Source organism: Lupinus angustifolius, chromosome LG07 (assembly GCF_001865875.1).
Source record: "Lupinus angustifolius cultivar Tanjil chromosome LG07, LupAngTanjil_v1.0, whole genome shotgun sequence".
In the NCBI taxonomy this organism is placed as follows: domain Eukaryota; kingdom Viridiplantae; phylum Streptophyta; class Magnoliopsida; order Fabales; family Fabaceae; genus Lupinus; species Lupinus angustifolius.
Genome location: NC_032015.1, coordinates 5,809,567 through 5,821,895, shown reverse-complemented (window position 1 = coordinate 5,821,895; position 12,329 = coordinate 5,809,567). Strand labels below are relative to the sequence as shown.

General features: G+C 31.3%; 4 protein-coding genes across 7 annotated transcripts in view; 2 read left to right on the top strand and 2 right to left on the bottom strand.

Annotated features, from left to right (window-relative positions):
• Nucleotides 1-2,501, top strand: LOC109352333 (putative kinase-like protein TMKL1). Of its 2 annotated transcripts, XM_019594268.1 has the most exons (3): nt 1-664; nt 1,123-1,736; nt 1,790-2,501. In XM_019594268.1, exons 1-2 carry the CDS (start codon nt 172-174, stop codon nt 1,713-1,715), a joined length of 1,086 nt encoding a protein of 361 aa, XP_019449813.1. In that variant the 5' UTR covers nt 1-171; the 3' UTR covers nt 1,716-1,736; nt 1,790-2,501. The 2 variants fall into 2 exon arrangements, with proteins under 2 accessions (XP_019449813.1, XP_019449812.1); XM_019594267.1 differs by having other exon boundaries at nt 1,123-2,501.
• On the bottom strand, nt 7,126-7,738 carry LOC109352004. The gene has a single exon (XM_019593762.1). It carries the CDS (start codon nt 7,675-7,677, stop codon nt 7,255-7,257), a length of 423 nt encoding a protein of 140 aa, XP_019449307.1. The 5' UTR covers nt 7,678-7,738; the 3' UTR covers nt 7,126-7,254.
• On the top strand, nt 9,282-11,162 carry LOC109352002 (protein YLS3-like). The gene is made up of 3 exons (XM_019593761.1): nt 9,282-9,773; nt 10,729-10,830; nt 10,950-11,162. The coding sequence occupies exons 1-3, from the start codon at nt 9,434-9,436 to the stop codon at nt 11,066-11,068; spliced, it is 561 nt and encodes a 186-aa protein (XP_019449306.1). The 5' UTR covers nt 9,282-9,433; the 3' UTR covers nt 11,069-11,162.
• The window catches only part of LOC109352000 (zinc finger CCCH domain-containing protein 37-like), a 7,954-nt gene continuing 7,015 nt past the window's right edge, over nt 11,391-12,329 (bottom strand). For all 3 annotated transcript variants that reach the window (XM_019593757.1, XM_019593758.1, XM_019593759.1), the window contains exons 10-11: nt 12,150-12,272; nt 11,391-11,805 (exon numbers count right to left, since the gene is read on the bottom strand). In XM_019593757.1, the coding sequence (XP_019449302.1) occupies nt 11,644-11,805; nt 12,150-12,272 (285 nt within the window). In that variant the 3' untranslated portion in view covers nt 11,391-11,643. The remainder of the gene's footprint in view (nt 11,806-12,149; nt 12,273-12,329) is intronic.

Here is a 12,329-nt window from a genome sequence, read left to right as displayed (position 1 = left end):
GTCTAGATAGAACACATCACATGCTAAGATCTGTCTCACTTTGCATTCACATTCTGTCATTCCAGCTTTTGTACTCTCTTAACTATTCTTCCCCTTCAACAACACAGAAAAATTAGATTTTTTCCTTGCTCATTATCTCAACTCTCTCACAAAAAACAGATTTTTGAGAGAATGATAAGTGCCCACATGTTGATTTTAATTGTTGGACTAACATCAGCTATATTTTTTGTGATTCTTGTACTTTTTGTCTTCTTATATAGGATGAGAACATCAAAACATGATAGTGAAAAAGACATAGAATGCTTGGAACATAATAAGCAGGAAGAAGATATAGTTCAGAAGGAGGACTTGATGATTTTTGAAGATGGTGAGGATCTTACTATATGTGACATATTGGATGCTCCAGGGGAAGTGATTGGAAAATCAAATTATGGGACACTTTATAAGGCTTTGTTGCAAAGGAGCAACAAAGTTAGGTTGTTGAGGTTTTTGAGACCATTGTGTACTACAAAAGCTGAAGAATTGGATGAAATGATTCAGTTTCTTGGAAGGATTAGGCACCCCAATTTGGTACCTCTTCTGGGATTTTACACAGGGCCAAGGTTTGAGAAGCTTTTAGTTCATCCTTTCTATAGGCATGGGAATCTGACTCAGTTCATAAGAGGTAAATGATTCTCTTGAATTATGTTATTTCTCTTTGAAAGTTAGTTTGATGATGTGTCTTGATTTTATCAATATGCTTATCTAGAAGGCATGGCAAAACTTGATCTCAAATATATTTGAAAATGTTTCACTTAATCTATTTTAGGTATCACTTGTGTTAACTGTTAATCTTAGTAATTTAAGTGATTTTCAGTTTCTCAAAGCCTTGCAGTTGCTTGAAGTTCAAAGAAAGAGTTTTCCTTTTTAGTGGCAGAATGATGAAAGTTTCTATTTTTACTCAATTTTAATCCCCATATGTTTTGATCAATTTGATGACATTGATGTTCATTAATGTATCTTTTAGTTGGGTTAGGGAAAATTGAAATCTCAATTAAGAAGGGCTTGTGATCAACTTAGAGAATGCCTTAAAAAAATTGAATTTTTTTCTTATCTATTGATCATTGATGTTCACTTTATCAGATAGAAATGGAGAATGTTACAAATGGTGTAACATATACAGAATATCCTTTGGTATAGCCAAGGGATTGGAGCATCTTCACACAGGGCAGGAGAAGCCTATTATACATGGAAATCTCAAGTCGAAAAACATCCTTTTGGATCGCTCGTACCATCCATACATCTCAGATTCAGGCCTCCATCTTCTGTTGAATCCTACTGCTGGACAAGAAATGCTCGAAAGTTCAGCTGCTCAGGGTTATAAGGCGCCTGAGCTTATCAAAATGAAAGATGCCAGTGAAGAGTCTGATATATATAGTCTTGGTGTAATCTTGCTGGAATTACTTTCAGGAAAGGAACCAATCAATGAACACCCTACTCCTGATGAGGATTTCGATTTACCGAATTTCATGAGAAATGCTGTCCTTGGACAAAGAATTTCCGATTTATACCATCCGGTCATTCTTCTCAGAAACGGCAGAGATGATAGAATTCCGGTTTCAGAAGAATGCATTCTCAAATTTTTTCAACTTGCTATGGCTTGTTGCTCCCCTTCACCCTCACTAAGACCTAACATAAAGCAAGTCCTTAAGAAGCTTGAAGAAGTTGCATGCTAGAAGCCGTCGAGGTTATACGAAATTTATCTGTTTATTGAAGGCATAGGCCACTTTGGAATTATAGCTTGAAACTGAAGCTTTCTATTTCAAGATAAAAAATTTGTCTCCTATGTTACTGACTTGGTTTTGGACATGTTTGAGATAATGTTTGGTAATACAAGCAAGATTGTGACATGGAGAATGACACTAGGAATTTCTGTGATGACACCCATTTTTGGCTCCTAATTTTTTATGAGGAGATTAAGAAGATTCTTTCACAATCAACCATGTGCTTCCAAAGAATTTGTAGCTGGTCTATCACTTTTTCTGCTGTGGAAAGACAAGGAATCTGATAAACAAAAAAGCTCTTTATCCAATCAGTGACCCCATCAAAATTCATGTTAGTAATAGTACCCCAGAATTGAAATTTCCAAAGGTGCAAAGGAATCTGAATAATTTTGTGGGCCAGGAAATGGGATCATTTTATCTTTGAGCCATAGCTTTTATGCACTACAAGATTCTGGAACTGGTAGATTTCAAGTCTCACCTAGAGATTACACTGTTTGTGTTGGTTAGATCTAACAGCAATTCCATTTTAGTATGTTCCTTATTTACTTGAGATAATTTTGTAGCACTATATAGTTGAGACCATAGTTTTCCTGTGGTAGTATTGGAACATTCATTTGACATAATATTATAGTTTTCAGTTATGGATCTCATTGTCTAAGCAAACTTTTATTCCCTCAATTCACAGGATTCTGACATTGCACACGTTTATCAAATAGAGAATTAGTACATTATATAAAATAGAGAAAAAGATATATACACAGTAAGAGTTTTTTATTTTATCATTATATCCCTACCATTTATTAATTATGATTGATTCTTAAATAAAAGTAATACAAATGAATGGTGAATAATTATTGTGTATAAATTTTTACACTGTAGTACATAAATATTACACCTATGAAGAAAAAAGAAGAAGATTATGTAAAAAAGTGTTGCTATTTTTAATTTATGATTTGCCAACTTATAGTTGGTGAGTGTTGGTGGTTGAAAGGTGGGTGTAGGAGGGTCTGCTAATTCATTGCTAGTACATAAATATCTAGTTAAGAACTAAATAAAGTGGGTGGTTAACATTCTTCCCCTTAGATTATTAATGTCTTAAATGCCACAATAACAGTTTAAAACATTTGCAACTTTAGTCAAATTAATGTGCTTTCTGAAATGTTATTGTCCAAGGACTAATAAACCGTGATTTCTCCATGCATATAGGGGACATGTGGGGCATAACATGAATTTGAAGCAACCTATGTTTTCCATTTTCCATATATATATATATATATAACATAATTTGTATTTGTTGTTATTTAACGTAAAGTTTCCATATTCATGCATATTGTTTCATGAGCAATTGACGCTTGGACAAAATAAGATGTAGCAAAATGTTCTGTTGCTAAAACCAAAATATTTCATTTTTTTAATCTCCTATTATGTTCTTTCTCTATTTATAGAATCATTCCAACGTAGAGTAGAATCCATATATATTATATCTTGTTTTAAATGTCTGCCAATATTGTTAGTTTTCGTTTCTTCCTTTTTTTTATTTATATTTTTTCATATACCATATCTTATAATTCAACGAAATGTTAGATTAAGATAAAATACAATATAATATATTACTAATTTTATTGATGTTCGGTAAAAAAAGTTTAGTGTTGTAATACTATACAGTCTTCTTTAACGTACTCTTAATCATTATTATGCTAGAGTGCTTCATAAGTTTTACTTTTATTCCTTTTTATGGTCTTCTTATAAAGATTGAATAAATCTAGAAAAAGTCATGAGAAAATATAAGTAGTGGCACTTCTTTACATGATTAATATCATTCCATCATCTTCTTAAGTCATTTGGGTCTAAAGGTAGTAGAATCCCATGCTTGTTCTTAGATTCTTCATTAATTGATGTTTTAGTATGCTTCAGATCGATGTCTATAATAGCAATAGCAATGTGATATAAATGAGGTAACTACAATTAATGCACAAGAAATGTGAAGGGTATGATGGAGTAAGGTACAGGAAAGTTGTGTAAATTTGCAAGAAAATATATGTGCAGTGAAATGAAATCACAGTAATGCACTAATGTGACAGAGCTAGAATTGAAAAACACAATTGGCTACAACATTTTAGTTCCAGCAGTATATATCAACATTGTTATTCTGTTAACAACATTTAAAAAGTGTTGTCTATTCAAACACTCCTAGTCTTTTTCCAATTCAAACATTCCTAGTATAAACCTTATGCAAAACCTTTAAACTCTTATGTATGCCAAAATGTTGGGTTGCTTGGAATAAACTATTTTAGCAAGTTGTATATTGTATAGATTTCCAAAAAAGTTGATTGAACTAAGATATTTATCTATGTGAGCCAAAAACTGGAAGTAAGGGTGGAAACATGCCAGACCGCCTATCAGGGGCCTATTACCTGGCCTATAACAGGCTATGTCAGGTCAGGCTTTTTTCACGAACAGGTCAGGCTCAGGCTTTCTAAAAAGCATATTTAGCTTAACAGGCCAGACTTTAGGCCACCTAAAAGGCCTATAAAGCCTAACAAGCCGGCCTATTTAGCTATATTATATAAGAATGTTGAAATTATACTATTTTAATATAAGCAATATTATTATATATGTGTAATATTAATATAAAAATGTATATAAAATTATAATTTAATTATTAGAATTAGATGGGCCTAACTAAAAATAAGCCTATAAGCCCATTAAAATCTACACGTGGTATAGCCTATTTCATGAGCATATAGTATAATAGGCCTTTAAACAGGCTAACAGGCCAGACCAGACTTTTAAACAGGCCAGACCTAGGCTTTGAAATTTTTTTTAAACAGACTAACAGGTCAGGCCCAGGCTCCTATGTGCTATATAGGCTGGGCCTGTTTAAGGTAAAGTCTGGCCTGGTCTGGCATGTTTCCACCCTTAACTGGAAGGAAAGAGTGTTGAATTTAGTGTTCAACTAAAACGATGACACTTTTATTCTTAAATATAAAAGTAAAAGGAAAAATAACAACTTATTTTTTTTATATGAGAGTGTTCTTCCGATCTTAACTTGAACATGGATCATCTCCATTGCTAAAAATTAAACAAATATATATTTCTTCTTTTATTTTTAATAACAAAAATATAATTTCATTATAATTAAAATAATAAATGTATCATTAAATATTTTATTTAGTTTTATTTTCTAAATCATTTATTTTTTATTAATTGAGAAAATTCTAACTCTAATATCTTTTATATCTGGTACCAACCTCCAATGCGAAGTGGCAATAGCATTAGTTGGCATTAAATGAAGAGGTGGGAAGTGATGAACTAAAATGTTACCTGATAATTGCCCATGTTGAAGCTGTGATGGTAGGTTGGATATCTGATCATGTATAAATGGGCAACTTTACTACATGCACGAAACATATTAAATAGCACAAGAGTGCTTTCAGTTATAGAGTGCATTAGTGCAATACTGTTCAAGTGTTATTTCAAAAAGCAGGAACCAAATATAATAGTTTACAGGTTATGTAGTTTTTTAAGCGAGCATTAAAATATCTCAAAAATTTTAAATTCATAGTCCATTTTATTTTATTTATTAAATACATCTCACATAAAATACAACTCATATGAAAACAAAAATATTACATAAAGTGATCTTGCTAACCAACCACACTATAATTTTCCAATTACTTTATAAATCATTGCAATTGTTGTTGACTAGAATGTAGAAAAAATAATTTTAACTATGATAAAGTGATACCCTTTATTATAATATATAAAAAAGATTTAAACTATGATGGTAAATTGTGTAAACTTGATGGTCCCCATATCCATGCCCATTAAAATTAGGACAGATATAAATATGTCCATTTTTAAATAGGATATGAAATATTATGTCATGTTCGTCTTAAATATTGGTAAGGTGGACTTACGAGTTGCCCTAAATAAAAAAAAAACTAAAATGATCTAGTACATGAAACATTGTAAAATAATATATATTGTTTCTTATTTTTTATTTCACTATTGAACCGCGCAATATTCATGTTATCATACTTGAGATTACATAGATGCACAGTGTGACAATGAGATTCAAAACACAAAACATAACACCTAGTTTTGCATAAGCCGGACATGCTGTTGATTGGTAAGATATTGTATTTTGGAAAATTGGTACATTGTACTCAAGTGGTGAGAACATGAATTACTATGTCATATTTGGTCCATCAAATTTCTTATTGCACTATTCATTGATGTTCATTAGCTACCTTGTTCGTCCGTTTGAAATGTCTATGGTGAAAAGGACATGTTGGACGAACATTTTACGACTTATAAACACACTTTTCATGTCTTGCCCACCCAAAACATGTGGGTGGGCTGCAACCCTATGAGCATGACCCAATATTTATTCTTATTTGGATTTCATACATTATTTTATAATTTATTATAACTTCTTATGAAATAAAAATAACATCTACATTTTTTCACAATGACAAACATCATTTTTTATTTGGGTCTATTGATGCTTAATTTTCGAATTCTCTTCTCACTTTCTTTTAGCTAAAAATTATTCTTATTTAAGAACAAAATTCACAAAATAATACTAACAAAGTAAAATTATTTTTATTTTATTAAGAACAACAATTGTGATGGACTAATCACACAAGGGCTTCATTGAGGTTAATGTAGGAGGTGTTCTAAGTGGTGATTTTGGATCCTTAGGTCCCTGATGGTGGACAAATATTAGGAGAAAAGACCAGTCAAAGTAGCAGTGCTCACAGGGTGCTCCTACGCTGATGACTGAATAGGGGTTAAATGGCTTGATGAACATGTCTTTGGGTTAAATTACCAATTGAGTGAAAATAGAGAGAAGGAATCTCAATAATAAAATATATAATCATTAACAAAAAAATATCTAGCAATTAAAAAAATTAATTTAATATTATTATCAAACTTCCTAATGCAAAAGGTATTTTAGTGGTAGGAGTTAGGGTAACAAGATTGAAAAGCATCCAGAACCAAATAATTCATTGCCACTTTGCCACCAAGTGATATTCTATCCTATATATCATTTAAGGAAAAAACAAAAAAGAAAAGAAAAATCATTCTTTACTCTTCTAAATCATACCTTTCAATGCTTTATCATGTACCTAGGATTGAATTGGCTTTATTTTTAAATTTTCCATTTATTTTCTTAAAATAAGTAATATAATTAGTAATAATTTATTTCTTTAAATTCATTCATTATTAGTATGTGTCTTATTTTCATTTTTCTATATGATTTTTCATTTTAAAATTTATTATAAAAATAAAATAAAACACATATTAAACAATGAATGAATTTAATGATACAAGTTATATCATAATACAATATAAGTAGATACTTTATTATGTGATTATAATCATTAAGAAAATACCCTCTCTGGATACAGTACACATACACAAACAAAGCATCGAAACTCAGATAACAGAATGCTAAAATAAGCGCCGCCATGAGCGACGGAGGTCAAGCGGCAGCGGTCTTGGAAGCTTCGAGATCAGCAGCTTTCTGTAGAAGGCCATGGCTGTCATCTTCAAGGACCATCTGAATAGGAGAAGATCCCAACCCATCAGCAATAGCAAGCAGTATCTTCTTCATCTCCGACCCGAACTCGTGGCGGTCCACGGTGTTGCTGCCGTCAACATCAAACTGTTCAAAAATAGAGTCATAGAGGCGCGTGAGCTGCTCCGGTGTGGTGGCCACGTCGATGCCGAAGTCGGTCTCGATGAGCCGCAAGGACTGGAACGCAGTGCGGAGCTCGGAGCGTGATAAAACGCCGTCGTTGTTGAGGTCTAGGGCGGTGAATTGGTCGTCGATGTTTTTTGTGAATTGGGTTTCGTCGTTAACGAAGTCACGAACGGTGGTGCCGTCAATTATAACCACACCCATTGTTTTTTTGTTTTTCTTTTCTGTTTCTCTCCCCACTAGTCACAGAGATATATCTCTGTTGAAGGACAAATATAGAAAATGGAAGGTGCTAATATATTACTGAAATTACAATTATTTTTTTTGCAAATCTATTACCTACCGTAGTTTTGGAACTTAGTTTTAGTAGTGGGACACATGGAGCGGCTACTAAAATCAAGGCAAACATTTTGTAGTTTATGTTGTATTATTTATGTTTTCATATCATTAATTATTAAAAAAATAATACAAAACAATATTAAATATTAATTTGTTTCTATATAAATCTTTATATGGGCAGTAGATAAATATTAAACTCAAAATAAACTGGGATATGTATATATTAAATTTGTTACTATTAGTAGTATAGAGAGTAAATTACATTTACGTCATATAAGTTTTAGTAAAATTATATAAATTAACTCTTACTTTTTTACACAAGTCATTCTAATTTATATACTTTCATTATACTAATCGTCTCTATATGATAAATAAGTGTAATATTTTAAACTAAAAATATGAAAAAATGTAATTAAGTTAAACAAAATATGATATATTGTAGAGACAAGTCCAAATAATATAGAAAATAATATATCTTTATTATTTTTTGTTCGTTACAATATAACATAATAGTAATCTAAACAACATTTTTTAGAATTGTTGATGCATTTTGTAACAAAAAATAATGAAGATACATTGGCTTGTAAATTATTTAGACTTATCTCTACAACATACAATATTTTATTTAACTTAATTGTATTTATCACATTTTTTATTAAAGGATTACAATTTTTTCTCAAGCAGAGATAATCACTATAATGAGAGAATATAAATTAAAAGGGTTGAGTAGTTGTAAAAAAGTAGTAGATAATTTATATAATTTTACTAAAATTTAGGATATAATTGTTACTTAGAATATACACTCTGGTAGTAGCAACCCACCAACTAACTAAGAATAATGAGTGCAAGAAATTTTGTGTCTGCAAGAGTGCAAGCTATGAAGCTTTTAATGATGTCATTAGAAGGGGATAATGAAGTCATGTTCTGTAGCCACTTGTCATCCACATTTGCCACATGAAGCCACCAATTATTCCAATGCATCATTGGCTATTCCAATCCACTTGGTTGGTGAAGTGACGCACTAAGTTAGTGCAATTTAGTAGTTATAACTTATATATGTCCACACTACTGCTTTCTTGCATTTCCAAATTAAAAGCTTAGAAAAATATATATTCCAATATTATAATGAGTTTTGTACAGTTTTGTTGTATCATTTATTTTTTATTATTATTAATTCTTAACTATAAGTAATATAAATAAATAATAGATGATGAATTGATTGTATATAAATTTTTATAGTAATATTGTATCAATATTATACTTTTAAAAGGTATACATTAGTTTATAATTTAGTTTAAAACGGAGAAATGGATTACAAATTGAAATTAGAAGTAGATTGTTACTTGTTAGTCACATTCCCCATCATTGCAGCATATTTACTTGAAACTCAGTGCTACTTCATAAGCATGTGTGATTCAATAGAAAATGTAAAAACCCATTTAAAGGTGAGAATAATATTTAGGCATCATTGATTACTATATAAAATTAAACCATCTCTATATATAATCAATGACATTATTCACCAACACCATACCACTAGGCCAATATTTAAGCACTTCCAACCTCACACTACTTCAATCACTTCCCATCTCTCTCTTCAATCAATTCACCACTACAAAAAATGTGGTACTACAACACAAATTCCCTAGTATACTTCCTCTTGCTAGCATCAATTGTAGTTGGAAATGCAATGGCAGATTCATCAAAGGACAAAGAAGAATGCACAGAGCAATTAGCAGGGCTAGCAACATGTCTTCCTTATGTCTCAAATGAAGCAAAGGCTCCTACACCAACTTGTTGTAGTGGCCTTAAGCAAGTTCTCATGACCAACAAGAAATGTTTGTGTGTTATTATAAATGATCGTAATGATCCAGACATTGGTAGTTTACAGATTAATGCAACTTTAGCTTTGAGCCTCCCAAATGTGTGCAATGACCCTGCCAATGTTTCAAAGTGCCCTGGTAAGTTTTAACTTTTATGTTTAGAACTAATTACAATTATGGATTATTAGACTGGTTAGAAATTGGATTTCAAATCAAAATTGATAGTTTGAGTTAGATTCACAGATTTACCCCCTTGCACAATATTCTCCTTATCTAAAACTTTTGACAAAAAAAAGTGTATTTCAAAGTTATTATTAAAAAAGTGATTTGAATTAACTAAAAAAAAATCTAAATCTCCTCTAACGTGAACTTACACTCTAGCTTAACGTGCTTGAATGTTACTCAAATTCTAATATTGGTTCATTAATTGAGTATAATGATGGAGAAACACTTGGGTAAAGCCGAAACTATTTAGAGACAAACAATAAGATCCTGTCAATATATTAATATTTTAATTTCAGTTAAATTTAATCTTAAATGATAACATAAAAAATAACAAAAATGTAATTATCTCCAAATATGACGTGTAACATGTATCTCCATACAAATTTTTCTCTGATATCAATTACTCATTATATTTAATATATTGATGTGCATTAAATAAAATATACATAAAAAACTTGATTCATTAAAATAGTAATTTAATTGATTTAGGCCAGTTTATTTTTAAAAATGCCCGAAACATTTGTATAAAAAATTATTAACTTTTTATAGATTTGCTTATAAAGCATAAACTATTTATATTTAACTAAATCAATTTTTAATCTAACGTTGATCAAAAGTTACTGAAAGAAGCTTCTTTTTTTTGTAAGAATAAATAGTTTATGCTTTATAATTATCCTGAGAATATGATAATTCAAAAAATGTTACCTGAAAAAGAAAAGTGACTTTATTAAGAATAATTTCAAAAAAATGCATCCTTCATTAGATTTCCTATTTTATGTATTTTATTTCCCAAGTCATTCAGTCAATTGGTCTTGGCAATGATATGAAATATGAATTCAATTATGTTGATCATTTTTAATGGAAGCAGAGCTGCTGCATATTGATCCTAAATCAACAGAGGCTCAAATATTTTATCAATTGAACAAAAGCTCTAGCAAAGATGGCACAAGTCCAGCACCAAACCCATCTGGTAAATTAATGACATATTTTGCTATTAATTCTTTTATAAATAATGAGTAACTCTTTGTGATGATTAGTAAATAAGAAACTATTTTAAGTATCATTCATGTTTTAATTATGGGTCTGCAGATAGAGGCCAGACAAGCAGTATCACGCAGAAGAACGATGCTTTATGCAAGGAGAAAAGATTGTTTGGGTTACACATTATAGTTGCTGAGCTTGTAATTGGGCTTTTATTGGGCTTGTAATGGTTTCATGTAAAATTGTTTCTCAAATGAATGTAAAAGATGCGAGGAAAAGGAATAAAAATGTTCTATTAGAAGGCACATCTGACTTATTTAAGGACTTTATTTCTTTTTAAGACAGGGCCAAAGAAAAATACCAGTGATAGTTAGGGACAAGTGAGGCATTATGGGGTCATAGAGAACCTTACAGAATGAGCGTGAAGCACTCATGTATGCGCACGAGGTCCTGGGCCCAGGCCGGTCCATGAGGGTGTGCAGCAAGTGCGCAGCACAAATTAGTTTCACTTCACGTCACTTTTCCAGTACCAACTTAACACAACAATTATTAGTACAAAAGATAATGACTGTATTAAGATTTTACTAGTGTTAATTGACTACAAATTGCTAGTATTGAATTGTATTTTGCACTAGCCATTGAATTGCACAACATACAAGTCAAGTGAGAGATTAGTGATTAAAGGAAGAAAATAAGTCTTCTACCAAAGCTGTTCAAATCATGATATGAAATAAAAACAGGTGAAAATATGCTCATAAAATAGAAAGTGAAATTCCATGCAAGATTTCAATACGTATTAGTACTAAGCAGAAGCAGATACATTTTCATTGTCTTTGGCATCCCCTCCATTGGTTTGTGATTTTGCCATCTCCAAAACTTCTCCAGGTGGTGGGTGGTCAAACTTGCAGGTTGGACCATACTTGCATGTGCCGGTTTTCAAATAATATGGACAAATCACTGCACCCTGTCAATATGACAACAGTTTAATGAACCACTTAAACTCGAACAGAAAATCCTTTAATAGACCTTATGAGTCATTCTACTTAAAGCTGAACTCTATGGCTACAAGGACATAATGCACCAGAACCACTTGCTTGGCTACTGAGATTGACTTGATAACCATCCACCAAAGGAAATATGCAATGCGCAAGAAACTTTAAGTAGATTGAAAAAAAGTCAAAACTTAAAACTATAACCAACATCATTCTTGATATAACTTGTACCTTTTTAAGAAGATACCGAAATAATTTATTTAATGAAAGGATTTTACATAAAAATGCAAAATGCATACGAAAAGATCTAGCTTACCTCTCTCCTAGGTAATCCTGCAGGAGTGAGTTTAACGGTTTGTTGTGATGGTGCTGAGCGGTCAATTGGGTGATGAAACTTGCACCTTTCCCCGAATTTACATATGCCAGTTTTCATATAGTACTGCATAGTAAATCATTAATAAAACCGTAAGTGGACATAAGATATTTTAGGCATAGG

Coding starts and splice junctions, on each gene's coding strand:
- LOC109352002 (XM_019593761.1), top strand. CDS start 9,434: ATGTGGTACTACAACACAAATTCCCTAGTATACTTCCTCTTGCTAGCA. Junction 9,774..10,728: donor CAATGTTTCAAAGTGCCCTG/GTAAGTTTTAAC, acceptor TAATGGAAGCAG/AGCTGCTGCATATTGATCCT. Junction 10,831..10,949: donor TCCAGCACCAAACCCATCTG/GTAAATTAATGA, acceptor ATGGGTCTGCAG/ATAGAGGCCAGACAAGCAGT.
- LOC109352333 (XM_019594268.1), top strand. CDS start 172: ATGATAAGTGCCCACATGTTGATTTTAATTGTTGGACTAACATCAGCT. Junction 665..1,122: donor TCTGACTCAGTTCATAAGAG/GTAAATGATTCT, acceptor TCACTTTATCAG/ATAGAAATGGAGAATGTTAC.
- LOC109352004 (XM_019593762.1), bottom strand. CDS start 7,677: ATGGGTGTGGTTATAATTGACGGCACCACCGTTCGTGACTTCGTTAAC.